Source organism: Equus przewalskii, chromosome 1 (assembly GCF_037783145.1).
Source record: "Equus przewalskii isolate Varuska chromosome 1, EquPr2, whole genome shotgun sequence".
In the NCBI taxonomy this organism is placed as follows: Eukaryota; Metazoa; Chordata; class Mammalia; order Perissodactyla; family Equidae; genus Equus; species Equus przewalskii.
Window position 1 is genome coordinate 116012807 of NC_091831.1, and position 11987 is coordinate 116024793.

Genomic DNA, 11987 nt, shown 5'->3' on the forward strand with positions numbered 1-11987 from the left:
TCTGACCCCAGTATATCCCTGACTTATATCTGTGGCAGGAAGATCAATTAGTAAGTATGTGAATCCATCCTGGTGTTGCCTGGCTGGAGTTGGTTCCTCACTATCAAGGCTGAAAATTGTTTATGAAAGTGATGTTCCCAGTACCTGACCCTCTGGGAACACTTGCTGTGTGACTATGTGCCTGCCACTACATGGAGAACGTGACCTGCACTGTTTCACTCCAACCTCAGGTGAGGCAAGTGGATGCCCTGTTACTCTTTTTTCAGATGTGGAAAATGACTATCAGAGATGGGGAATAAGCTGCCCAGACTGAGGTCGCAGGTTTGCCTCATGCCCTTTCCCTTCCTCGAAATCATATGCATCACACACCTGCCATAGTCATTTTTATCTTGATTGAGATGACCATAATGAAGTTATAATAATAGTAATAATAAAAATAGTTACCAACAGGGGAAGATCCACCATATTTCAGTCATTACATCATTAACCATCATCATGAATGTAATGGTTAATCCTAATTGCTTATGTTATTCCAAACGCTGTTCTAAGGACTTCACTCACTTAACCTTCCTTACAACAGGTTGTATTATAGTCCCCATGTCAAAGATGAAGACACTAAAGCCCAGAAAAGTTAAGTCATTTGCTCAAGATCACATAGCTAGTCAGCTGGAATTGGAACCAAGGAAATATGGATGTAGTAGCTTCATTCTTTTAGTAAACTGCTTTGTTGAAGTAGAATATATGTATATTGAGAGAGAGAGAGAGAGAGGGAAAGAGAGAGAGACAGAAAGGGCATAGATCGAGAGTGCAGAGCTCAATGAATTTTTTTTTTTTTTTTTTTGAGGAAGATTAGCCCTGAGCTAACATCTGCTGCCAATCCTCCTCTTTTTTGCTGAGGAAGACTGGACCTGAGCTAACATCCATGCCCATCTTCCTCTACTTTATATGTGGGATGCCTACCACAGCATGGAGTGCCAAGCGGTGCCATGTCCTCACCCGGGATCCAAACCGGTGAACCCTGGGCAGCCGAAGTGGAACGTGTAAACTTAACCACTGCGTCACCGGGCTGGCCCCCTCAATGAATTTTCACCAAGTGAACACATCCACCTAAACCACCACCCAGATCAAGAAATAGGACATTATCAGCACCCAACAGCTCCTGCCCCCTCCTGAGTCATTATTTCCCCAAGGTAACCACTATGGTAACTTCAGTCACCATTGATCAGTTCTGTCTATGTTTGAATTTATATATATGTTCCCTCATTCTTAACCATTATGCTATCTCATTTAGTCTTCATAATGACTCTAGAGTCTAGAAGGTAGCTTATTATTATTCATTCCCATTTTACAGATGAGGAAATCGAGCTATCTGCAACAATTTAGTAACTTCCCTGAGGCCCCATGGAAGTGGGATTCTAGCCGGATCCTGGGGGCTAACTTTGCAACATCTGCTGCCTCACTCTTGACCAAGGCTGGATTTCTCCTGTGAAGCTCGGAAGCATATTAGAGATTCAGGGATGTTTGCATGAACAAATATCCTGTGCCCTAGCTGGTCCAAAGCCTGCTCTCAAAGGTCTTACTGCAGCCCTTCGAGGAGACCCACCCACTCCAGAGGCCCCCCTGCTCCAGCCACTCCAGCTTCTGGGTGGTTCCTTGGGATTTCTAGCAAAGTCCCACCTCATAGTCTCTGTACGTACTCTTCTCTCTGCTGATGAGCAGCATCTCTTCCCCCAGACACTTGCCTGACTTCCTCCTCCACTGGTCCAGTGTGCCCTCTTGGGCAAGGCTTCCCCCAACCCCAAGACAGACCCCCTATCTAAATAATATGACCCACATGCTCTTCTGCCTCTCTCTTTTTCTTGGAGTGCTTCTTACACTTGGTGCCATATTCCATGTATGTATTTGTCTGTGGTCTGTCTCCCTCCTCTAGAATGCATGTGCTACGAGGACAAAATGCTGTTTTATTCACTGCTTTATTCCCAGGGCCCAGATGTATGTGGCACACAGTAGACACTCAATAAATCTTGAGTGGAAGGAGGAATTAATCAGCACAGAGGCAAGAGGCCTCCACGAGGAAGGATAAATAGAATTTAAATCCACTGCTTTGCTAACGGTGGCCTTGCTGTGGACTTTAGCCAAGGTCTGGTCCTTAGATGTGACAAAGACTGGAGGTTGGATAAGAAGGGCCAAACCCAGTAGGGTAGCTCATCTGCTGGCAGGAAGTCAGGGATCTCCTCCCCTACCCCACGGTGGCTGCTAATGTGACCCTCCCCCTAATGTCTCCAGCTGGCCAAGGTGCTCCACCCCAAAACCTCAGAGAGATCAGCCAGGAGCCCAGAGGTGACAATAGGACTCCTGTGTGCTGCGGGGGTTGGGGAGGGCATGGACTCAGGCAAATGAGGCGGAGCACACACAGATATAGAGGCCTGTGGGTGGTCAGCACTCTGCTTCCACTTCAGTGCTCCCCAGAATGGAGGGCAGCCTAAAGCAGCTCAGCCTGGGGAGGGGGCCCGAGGGGGCAGGGGATAACCAGGCCCTGGCCGAGCTGCAGGAGCTGGCCCTGAGGTGGTTCATGGAGACGCAGGCCCCCCTCATTCTGCAGAACGGAGCCCTGCCCCCCTGGTTTCACGGATTCGTCACCCGCAAGTAAGGCTGCCCCTGTCCACATGCCCAGCACAGCTCACAGCCCCTTGGGGATGAGAAAATGGTCTGGGAACTCTGGGAGAAGACTAGTTCCTGCCCTCTCCCTGGGCTGGGCAGGGCCCTGGGGAGGCAGTGGGAGGGGAACAGACAGGACCGCCACGTTCCCTGGCAGCTGCTTCTGCGGGCAGGGTGGGCGGCAGCGGCACTCCCACTCTGAATATAGGGCTAGGACAGAGAGGGCAGTGGGGAGCAGAATTAGGAATAACTTGATGAATAACTAGGGGTAACATATCATGTATCATTCAGACCAGAACTCTATTAGTACCTAACCCAGGAGAAACTGTTCTAAGTGGGGACTATCCCAGGCAAACCTGGCTGTACAGTTGCCCCAGGAATAAAGGCCAAGATGTGGGGTTGGTTCTCTGATTGGGCTGGATCTTCAAACTGCCAAAGCACTAGATGAAGGAATGACAGATACAGCCAGCCATGAGGTCCTTCTGGCACAGCACCTGGCATTGAACCAGTGCCAGCTTTATGGGTATCAAATTGTATAGTTGCACAGGGCCCTCTGCTCAGAAGGACATTATTCTTGTTTTAATGCTCTACTGTCACCATCTTGAAGTTCTTACTTTTTAAGTAAGGGGCTCCACATTTTCATTTAGTGCTGGGCCCTGCAAAATTTACAGTTGGTCCTGCACAAAGCAGGTAGTCAGTAAGTATTTGGTGAGTAAGTAGGTGAGGGAATTCTGGTCTATGTAACTGCTAAACCAGAAGACAGCTGGAATTTTTCACCATGCCTCTAAAATACTTGGCACCATTTAGAAATATCCATAGCTGCCTGAGGCTGAAGGGAAATATGCAGGGGGCATGAAAACCTATGAGTTGCTACTGTGACCAGACTCCAGACATAACGGCACCTTCTCCCTGAAGAAACTGTTGTGTAGTGCACATCCTACACAGCTGTACACAGCGGTCCAGAGACAAGGACCTCACAACCCTAAAAATCTCCAGCTACATGGATTCATTCTTGTTACAGAGCCATTCAGGTGGAAAGTGGGTAGCCAGGGTCAGTGGCTGCTGGTGAGGCTGCAGTGAAGGGTGGTGACTGTGGCCTCAGGACTGCAACCAAGCCCCAGACTGAGTCTTGAGCTTGTTCAACCGAGCCCAGATAGACCACAGACCCAGCCAAAGTCCTGAGGGAATCCTCTATAAAGGGTTGAAGGTCTGCGCACTGGGTCTAGCACTCATGGGCGTGGTCAGCAGGGATGTTAAGGTTGCGCTGCAAGGGCACAGGCCTCAGCTAACGGCATGTCTTCTGCCCAGGCAGACGGAGCAGCTGCTCAGGGACAAAGCTCTTGGCTCCTTCCTCATTCGCCTCAGTGACCGGGCTACCAGCTACATCTTGTCCTACAGGTAAGAGAAGAAGACCTCCGCAAGGGAGCAGGCAGGCTCACAGTCCCATAACCTAACCTTGCAGATAAGGACAGAGGCCCCACCAGCCCACACTACCTGGCTTTCCCTGTGGGCCCTGACTCCTTGACTCCCTCGTTCATCCATTCCATGCTCATCAGACATTTCCTGAGCTGCAATGGCCAAATACTAGGGTGAAACTCCAGGGTTCAAAGGGGTGGGTGGGGAGCAGGGAAGAACCTCCTCCTGAGGGGAGGATGGGAAAGGCTTCACAGTGGTGAGCTTTGAGCCCAGGATAGAAGGAAGACTAGCAACTTGCTAGGCAGAATAGGAGGTGTGTTTGGGGTCTAGGAAGGCATTTCTAGTAGATGGAACTGCATGTGCAAAAGCACAGAGGCATGGAAGACTAAGGTGTTGTGGGGAGGCACAAGATGCTGGGTGCAGCAGGATGCATGGTAGGGAGGAATGCCTGGAGAGATGGGCGGGGGCAGCGCAGGATGGCCTTGGATGCCTGGCTAGGTCTGTGGACTGTGAAGGGTCATCTGGTCAGACTTTGGTTTTGCAAGGATCCTTCAGGCAGCCTATGGAGGGAGGACTGGAAGATAGATGCGGAGGTATGTGGGCAGTGGGGACCCTTGGGGGGTGAGGTCTGGGCTAGATGACAAAGTCTAGCCTAGGGTAAGGCAGTGGGGATAGAGAAAAGGAGACAAGATGGCCAGGACAAAGTCAGAGATGGTGATGTCAGAGCCCGTCCCTGCGTAGGCTGGGTTTAGAAGGCAGAAGGAAGGAAGAAGACTCTCCCAATGGCCTCAGATTCAGAATTATCAACTGCTCAGACTGCCCCTGTTCAAATCCTGACCTTGAGCAAGTTAGTTCGCTTCTCTGTGCCTTCTTACTCATCTGTAAAATGGGAACATTGTAGTACCTACTTAATAGGATTGTTGAATGGGTTCGATGAGTGTATACATTTATTTAAAGTGATTGGGACAGTGCTTGGTACAGAGTAAGGACTAAGTAAATTTTGGTCATTATTAAAATAATTATTGTTATTCTGTGTGCCAGGTACTGTGCTGGACACTTTGAAATATATGAACTCAACAGTTTTCAAATGTCTTTTCAGCATCAGGGCTTTTTTTTTCAAACGTGATCTTAGGTGGAGTTCCAACTTATAAAAGAGATCAAAGTGAGGCTGCTCAAAGATATACAAATAGACCAATGGAACAGAATGGAGTCCAGAAACAGTCCCGTGCATTTGGTTACCTGATTTACAACAGAGGTTCCACTGCAATTCAGTGGGGGAAAGCCCAGTCTTTTCAAGAAGCAGTGCGGGAGCAACTGGATATGGAAAGAGTGACCCCACCTCACACCACACACAAAAATTAATTAATTCTAGATAGATCATAGATACAAGTGAGAAAAGCACTTTAGAAAACAATACACTTCTAAAAGAAAACATAGGGAAAAAATTTCATGGCTTTGAGATAAGCAAAGATTTCTTAAGACACAAAAGTATTAACCATAAAAGAGAAGATTGATTGGATTTCTTTAAAATTAAGAATTTTGAGGTCCGACCTGGTGGCGTAGTGGTTAAGTTTGCATGCTCCACTTCAGCAGCCCAGGGTTTGCCGGTTGGGATCCTGGGCGCAGACCTACACACAACTCACTAACCCAGGCTGAGGTGGTGTCTCACACAGAAGAACTAGAAGGACCTACAACTAGGATATACAGCTATGTACTGGGGCTTTTGAGGAGAGAAAAAAAAGAGGAAGATTGGCAAGAGATGTCAGCTTAGGGCCAATCTTCCTCACACACACACAAAAAGAATTGTTGTTAATCAAAAGATACACTTAAGTGAGTAAAAGGACAAGCCACAGAAATTATATATTGCAATACCTAGATCTAACAAAGAATCCATTTCCAGAATGTATAAAGAACTCCCGCAAATCAATAAAGCAAAGACAATGCGTGAATAAATGCAAAAGACTTGAGCCTTCATAGAAGAGGGGATGCAAAAGGGCAGCATATTGGTGTTCAGCAGCATCAGTAATCGGGGGAATACACAGGAAAACCACAATGAATGGCTAAAATGAAAAGACAAGAGGGTATTGGATAGTTGGTTAGGACGTGGAACAACTGGAACTCTCATACATTGCAACAATTTTAGAAAATGGTTTGGCATAATCTACTAAAGTTAAACACAGGTGTATGCCTGACCCACCAATTCTACTCCTTGGTGTATGCTCAACAGCAGTAAGTACACATCTTCACCTGAAGACATGTACACAAATGATCACGGCAGCCTTATCTGTAACAGCATATCTGGAAATAACCTAAATATCCATCCACAGAATAGGTAAATTGTGTCATTAAATGGAAGACTACACATCAACGTGGAAAAAAGAAGCTAATTCCACATGGACATGAATCACTCTCAAAGATAAAATGTTGAGTAAAAGAAGCCAGACACAAAAAAGAGATACTGTAAGATTCCATTTATATGAAGTTCCATAAAAAGCAAAACTAATTTATGGTGATGGGGATCAGAATGGTGGCTGCCTTTGGGGCCTAGACTGGAAGACGACCCAAGGGAATCTTCTGGGGAGCTGGAAATGTTTTCTATTTTGTGGTGGTTACATGGGAGTGTTCATAGGTGGAAATTCATCGAACTGCACCCTGCTGACGTGTGCACTTCACTGTGTATGTATCACTCTTCCATAAAAAAGGAAAATGAAGAGGGTGGGACTTTACAGCCTGGAGTGGGGGAGGGAGCTGGAACTCCATCTTTTCAGCAGATCCAGAATGAGGGTGGGGCAAGTGAGGCTGAGTAGTGCAAGTGCAGGGTCGGACTTTGTCTTTATTGTAGATGTTTTGGTATTAATTTTGATTTTCTAAAATATTGGATTTTTACTTTTCTTGATTACTGAGTTTTGTGGTGCCCCTTTAAATTTTGCACCCAACCTGAGTGCCTCACTTGCCCCACCCTAGCCTGGCCCTGCCCTCCCTGGTCCCACTAGAGCAGGCCTGGATGCTTCCCAGTAACCAAGGGCCTCGTGGTTTGAAAACCACTCCCTAGCTCCCAGCCCACCCACAAGGCTAGACTTGCTGGATGTCAGTCCCACTTTATAGAGGAACACACCAAGGCCCAAGTGGGCAGTATGGCCCGAGTCTGTGCTGGAGCCCCTCCCCTGCACGTAGGCCCCGAGCTCTGACCCTGGCTGAGGCTGGGCTGCCCCTGGCCAGCAGCCCCAGGCCACAAGAGCTTGTGTTGCAGGGGCAGCGATCGCTGTAGGCATTTTGTCATCAACCAGCTTCGAAACCGGCGCTACCTCATCTCAGGGGACACCCACAGCCACAGGACCCTGGCCGAGCTCGTGCGCCATTACCAGGAGGTGCAGTTTGAGCCCTTCGGGGAGACCTTGGCTGCTGCCTGCCCCCGGGTAGGCACCCCCCTTCCCCTGGGTGAGGGTAGCGGGGCAGGGTGCCCAGGCATGGGGTGTTCACCACTCGGGTGCCTTTTCTTGCCTTTCCTGTTTACTGCTGTCCAGGGGCAGTCACTGCAGGCTCATGGTCCCCGTTTGAAAAGAGGAGACCGAGGCAGTGTCTTACTCGAGGTCAGGGACCCGCTGGGATGTTTCAGTCCCCTGCCAGCAGCCTCTGGCAGGTGGCTGGAGTATGGCTGGGGATATATGACCATGCGCCTGCTGTACCCCCACCACCCCCAGCCAGAGGACAATGATCTGTACGACGCCATCACCCTGGGCCTCCACCAGACCAATCCAGGCCTGGAAAATCCACCTGCAACGGCAACCCCCACGGTGGTCCCAGACAAGGCTGCCAGCCCCCGCCCCTCTCCAAAGCCCCAGGTCTCCTTCCTCCACACAAAGAAGAGCTTTGATGCGAGTCCCTGGAACCTCTCCGAGGAGGAAAGAGTGGAGGTGAGGAGGATTCTGGGCCAGCTAGGGTCAGGACTGCTAGACCAGGAATGCAGGTGCCACGTCCAGTCAGATCCTGAGAGGTCACATTAGCCAGTCCCCCAGGCTGCAGAGGGTGAAAATCAGGCCCAGAGATGTGCAGGCCCAGCTTGGAACCACCCGGTGGTTCACCCATGCCAGGGCCTGTCTCTGGCCAGCTGGATTTGGTTCAAACCTTGGCTTGGGCTTTCTAGCTGTGTGACTTTGGGAAAGTCACGTAACCTCTCTGAGCTTCAGTTTACCATTCCTGAGGTTCCTGTGAGGCTTGAATGAGAGAAGGGATAGGAAATGCTGGAAAAATCCCTCTGTAAACTGTAGAGCAGGTGCCTGTGAGTCAACACCTTATTCTCCTCCATAGCACCTCATGGGAAGGGCTCAGAGAGATTTTTCTTGATATACATCAGATCACAGCATGCCAAGGCTTCTTCTCATGTTTAGCATAAAATCTAGTATCTTCACAGGGTCCACAAGAGCCTCACCAGATGCCCTGCTACCTCTCCCCCTTCTCACTCTTCTCTAGTTTCATTGGCCTTCTGGATCTTCCTTGAACACACCCATCTTGTGCCCAGCTCAGGACCTTTGCACTTGCTGTACTCTCTGCCACCAGATATCTGCATAGCTCACACTCTCTGCATTTCGTTCTCTGCTTTTATGTCATCCTCTCAGAAAGGCCAACTAAACTGTAGAAAATACCCCCTTTCCCACCTGTCATTCTATCCTCATACCCTGCTTTGTTCTTCTTCATAGAAGATCATGACCTGACAGTATATTATCTTGTGATATATTATTCTGTCATGTATTACATCAATCATATTAAATAATACAGAACAGTATACTGTCCATCTCCCAGGTTAGAACAAAAACTTCCAAGAGTTGGTCTCATTCATCACTGAGCCCTCAGCACCTAGGATAGTGTCTGCAGACAGTCAGTGCTCACTTAATATTTGTTGAATAAACATGAATAATGGACTTGGGTGTTGGCCATTCTGAAGGGCAAGGGAGCATGGGTTCGGGGGCTCTGAGGGACCAGTGGACCATCCTGAAGGGGAGAGGAGCAGGGCAGGATGAGCTTGGGTGGGAGGCAGAGCTGGTAACCTGAGGCCTTGAATGCCAAAACAAAGACTATACTCACAGGCCTAGAGAGCTGGCAGGGGCCCTGAATGCCAACCAATCCCTGTACATGATACTCAGGTAAACTGAGCCCATGACAGGAAGCCTCAGCCTGTTGGGAGAACTTCAGTTTACCCGAGCCGCCTCTTATCCATGGGTCACTTTTAAGAGATTCTGTCCCTCTTTCTCCAGGCCCCCAGCAGGGTGCCTTCCCTCCCTGAGAGGAGTACCTCCCTTCTGGACAAGTCTTCTGGAGGCCCCAACAACATCATCTATGCAGACTTGAGGAAGACGAACCAGGCACAGCTAGGCCTGGGCACAGACATGTCCAGCAGGCATGGGCCAGTTCCAGCTGGCAGCCAGGCCTGCTCCACAGGCAAGGAGACCCCAAAGAGAATCTCAGATAGAAGCCAGAACAGGCCTGATGGCCTAGGGTTTGCCTTCTCCGAGGTGAGCCCAGACCAGGGCCCTACAGTGTCTCCTACCTCCTGGGGCATCCTCCTGCCTCCCAGTTCTGAGGCCCTAGGATCCTCAGCTGCTATCTGGAGCCAGGAGTCTCCGAAGTTGAGCCACAGGGCTCAGCTCCACTCACAAGGCAGTTCTACAGACACCTCTGAGCTCATCCAGACAGCAGGCCTCCTGCAGGAGGCCAAGGATGTGCCAGACCAAGAAGGCGGCAGTACCTATGAGCAGATCCCAGTCAGCTGGGGTGGCCCAGCCAGGCCCTGGCATCCTGGGACCAGTCCCACATATAGCAAGCTGTCAGGATCCACAGACTGTGGCTATGAGAGGATCTCGGGGGCCCCAGAGCTCCCTGAACCCAGAAACACCTATGAACAAATTCCAGCAGTCAAGAGCAAGGAGACTGGACGAACACACAAGGTGAGCTCCCTGGGCAGGGCAGGGTAGGGTGGGGTGACTGCCAGCCCTTAGAGAGTACTTGTGGTAGGAGGGACCTATGGCCCTCAGGCATGGGCAGGTCAGGTCACCACCGCTGCCCAGAGGTGCCCAGAGCTTTCCAGCCCTAACATCTGCTTGAAGGTGGTGGGAGAGGCAGCTGTTAGGTTTGGATGTAAGATGGGGGCTTCCAGGCCCTTCTGCGGTCTTTCTCTGCAGACCAGGGATCCCTGCCCCTCTCTCTTGGCTACTGAAGGGGTCTCAGAGCCTCTAAGGCGTGGAGAAGGAGCCCTACCTCCAGGTCTGACTTGCCTTGGCCCTCATCACAGCTCAGCCAGTCCCTAGCCATGTGACTTTGGGCAAGACAGACATCCAGTTAATTTGGATTTCAGATAAATGGGCATTTTTTTTTTTAGCACAAGTATGTCCTAAATACTGCAATTATTCCTTGTTTATCTGAAATTCAAATTTAACTGGGCATCATGTATTCTTATTTAGCAACCCTACCCAGGACCTCCATTTCCTCATCTGTAAAATGGACTGGTCCTCTGGCTGTGTCCAGGGGTGGCTGCCCAGAGGATAATGCTGGACATCCTCACATGCTCAGGACACAGCCCAGAGATGGCTCTTGGTGAACAGAGCTGTTGTTCCTGAGGGTTTCTGATGAGAAAGGAGGAAAGGGGATGCAGGGATCAGGAGGGCAGAGGGAGGTATTCAGGGCTTCCCAGGGAGGCACAAGAAACCCTCTTGAGCCCTCAGCCCTGGCGTCCTCCAACCTTATCTGGAGCTGATGAGCCAGGACAGTCCACTCCCTGTGGGGACAGCCTCAGATCTCCGGCATGAGCAGACCTCCTCTCCTGGCCTCAACAGTGAAACCCTCAGCTCCCAGCTGAAAGGCCTTCACAGGAAGCTCTGCCATCTCTTCCCTTGGGGCAGAGCTGTGCCCACACACCCTGGGACAGAGAGCTCACTCCACCCCGACTCTCCTGGGACCAGAGATTCTGCCTGGGGGACAGTCCTTCTAAGAAACACAGAAGCCATGTCCCATGTCTGCTCTTCCCCTGCCTGAAAAGTCCCATGTCCTCTCTGGTCCCTGGTGGCATCATGCACAACCCATCTGCATTCTACCCAGGATACTGGCTAGGGCAGAGAGTGCTGGGGGTTGGGGGCCCCAGGGAACTCCAATGAGGGCACGTGGGAAATGGCCTTTCTTCTCCACCCCCTTTCCAGACCCCTTCCTCCCTTAGTCTGCTTAAGCAGAAGAGGGCAAATCCTTCATCAAATACCAGAGGCTGGAGGTGGAATTTCCAGCACTGTGAGAGGCTTGTGGAGCAACCATCGGTGTTCCAACCTGGCCTTTTTCCGGGCTTGAACACCAGACCCCGGTCAATGCCGATGGACCCTCTGAGGCTGGGTCTCCCCTTTCCTGTCCAGGGACCCCAGGCTCCAGCCTCTTCTCCCTCCTTGCAGCCTGACAAGCTCCGGAGGCTCTTCTTCACGGACAAGAAGCACAAATCTTGAGGAGGGTCTGGTTTCCAGCAGCCCACCAGTGGGTTTCCCAGGACTCCGGCTACGCCAGGGGTGATTGGGAAGCCCTCAGCCCACCAGAAGGCAACCTTGGACCCTCAGATCCAACCAGCCTGCTGTGGAACCAGGCTCAGAGACAGAAGCTAGGTGCCTGCTTGGAGATGCGGTGGGAAGAGACCTTCCAGCTGCCTATAGCTCTGGGCTATGTCCTGCTTGCCAAGAGCCTCCCACCCATCCAGAGGAGGAAATCAATGCCCGAGAGGAGAGAGGATTGGCCAAAGGCAGGGCTCAGCAACCCTGTTTCCGAGATGAACCTGCTGAGGCCTGGTTCAGCTGAGCCTGCCTCCCCCCACGGAACACTTACTGAGCATGTGGCAGGCCCTGTGCTAGGGCAGGTCTTTTCCTAACTGGCTGAGTGACATCATGCAG

The 11987-nt window shown here is 50.6% G+C and overlaps 1 protein-coding gene across 1 annotated transcript; it reads left to right on the top strand.

Annotated features, from left to right (window-relative positions):
• The first annotated feature begins 2470 nt into the window (after positions 1-2470).
• On the top strand, positions 2471-11671 carry SH2D7 (SH2 domain containing 7). Its single transcript, XM_008532821.2, has 6 exons — positions 2471-2646; positions 3967-4056; positions 7325-7490; positions 7776-7988; positions 9327-10016; positions 11502-11671. The coding sequence occupies exons 1-6, from the start codon at positions 2471-2473 to the stop codon at positions 11550-11552; spliced, it is 1386 nt and encodes a 461-aa protein (XP_008531043.1). The 3' UTR covers positions 11553-11671.
• Positions 11672-11987: the final 316 nt, after the last annotated feature.

Bases quoted from the DNA above. Each gene is read 5' to 3' on its own strand.
- SH2D7 (XM_008532821.2), top strand. From the start codon at position 2,471: ATGGAGGGCAGCCTAAAGCAGCTCAGCCTGGGGAGGGGGCCCGAGGGG. The intron at 7,491-7,775 runs GTAGGCACCCCC...CACCACCCCCAG, and splicing joins TGGCTGCTGCCTGCCCCCGG to CCAGAGGACAATGATCTGTA. The intron at 10,017-11,501 runs GTGAGCTCCCTG...CCCTCCTTGCAG, and splicing joins AGACTGGACGAACACACAAG to CCTGACAAGCTCCGGAGGCT.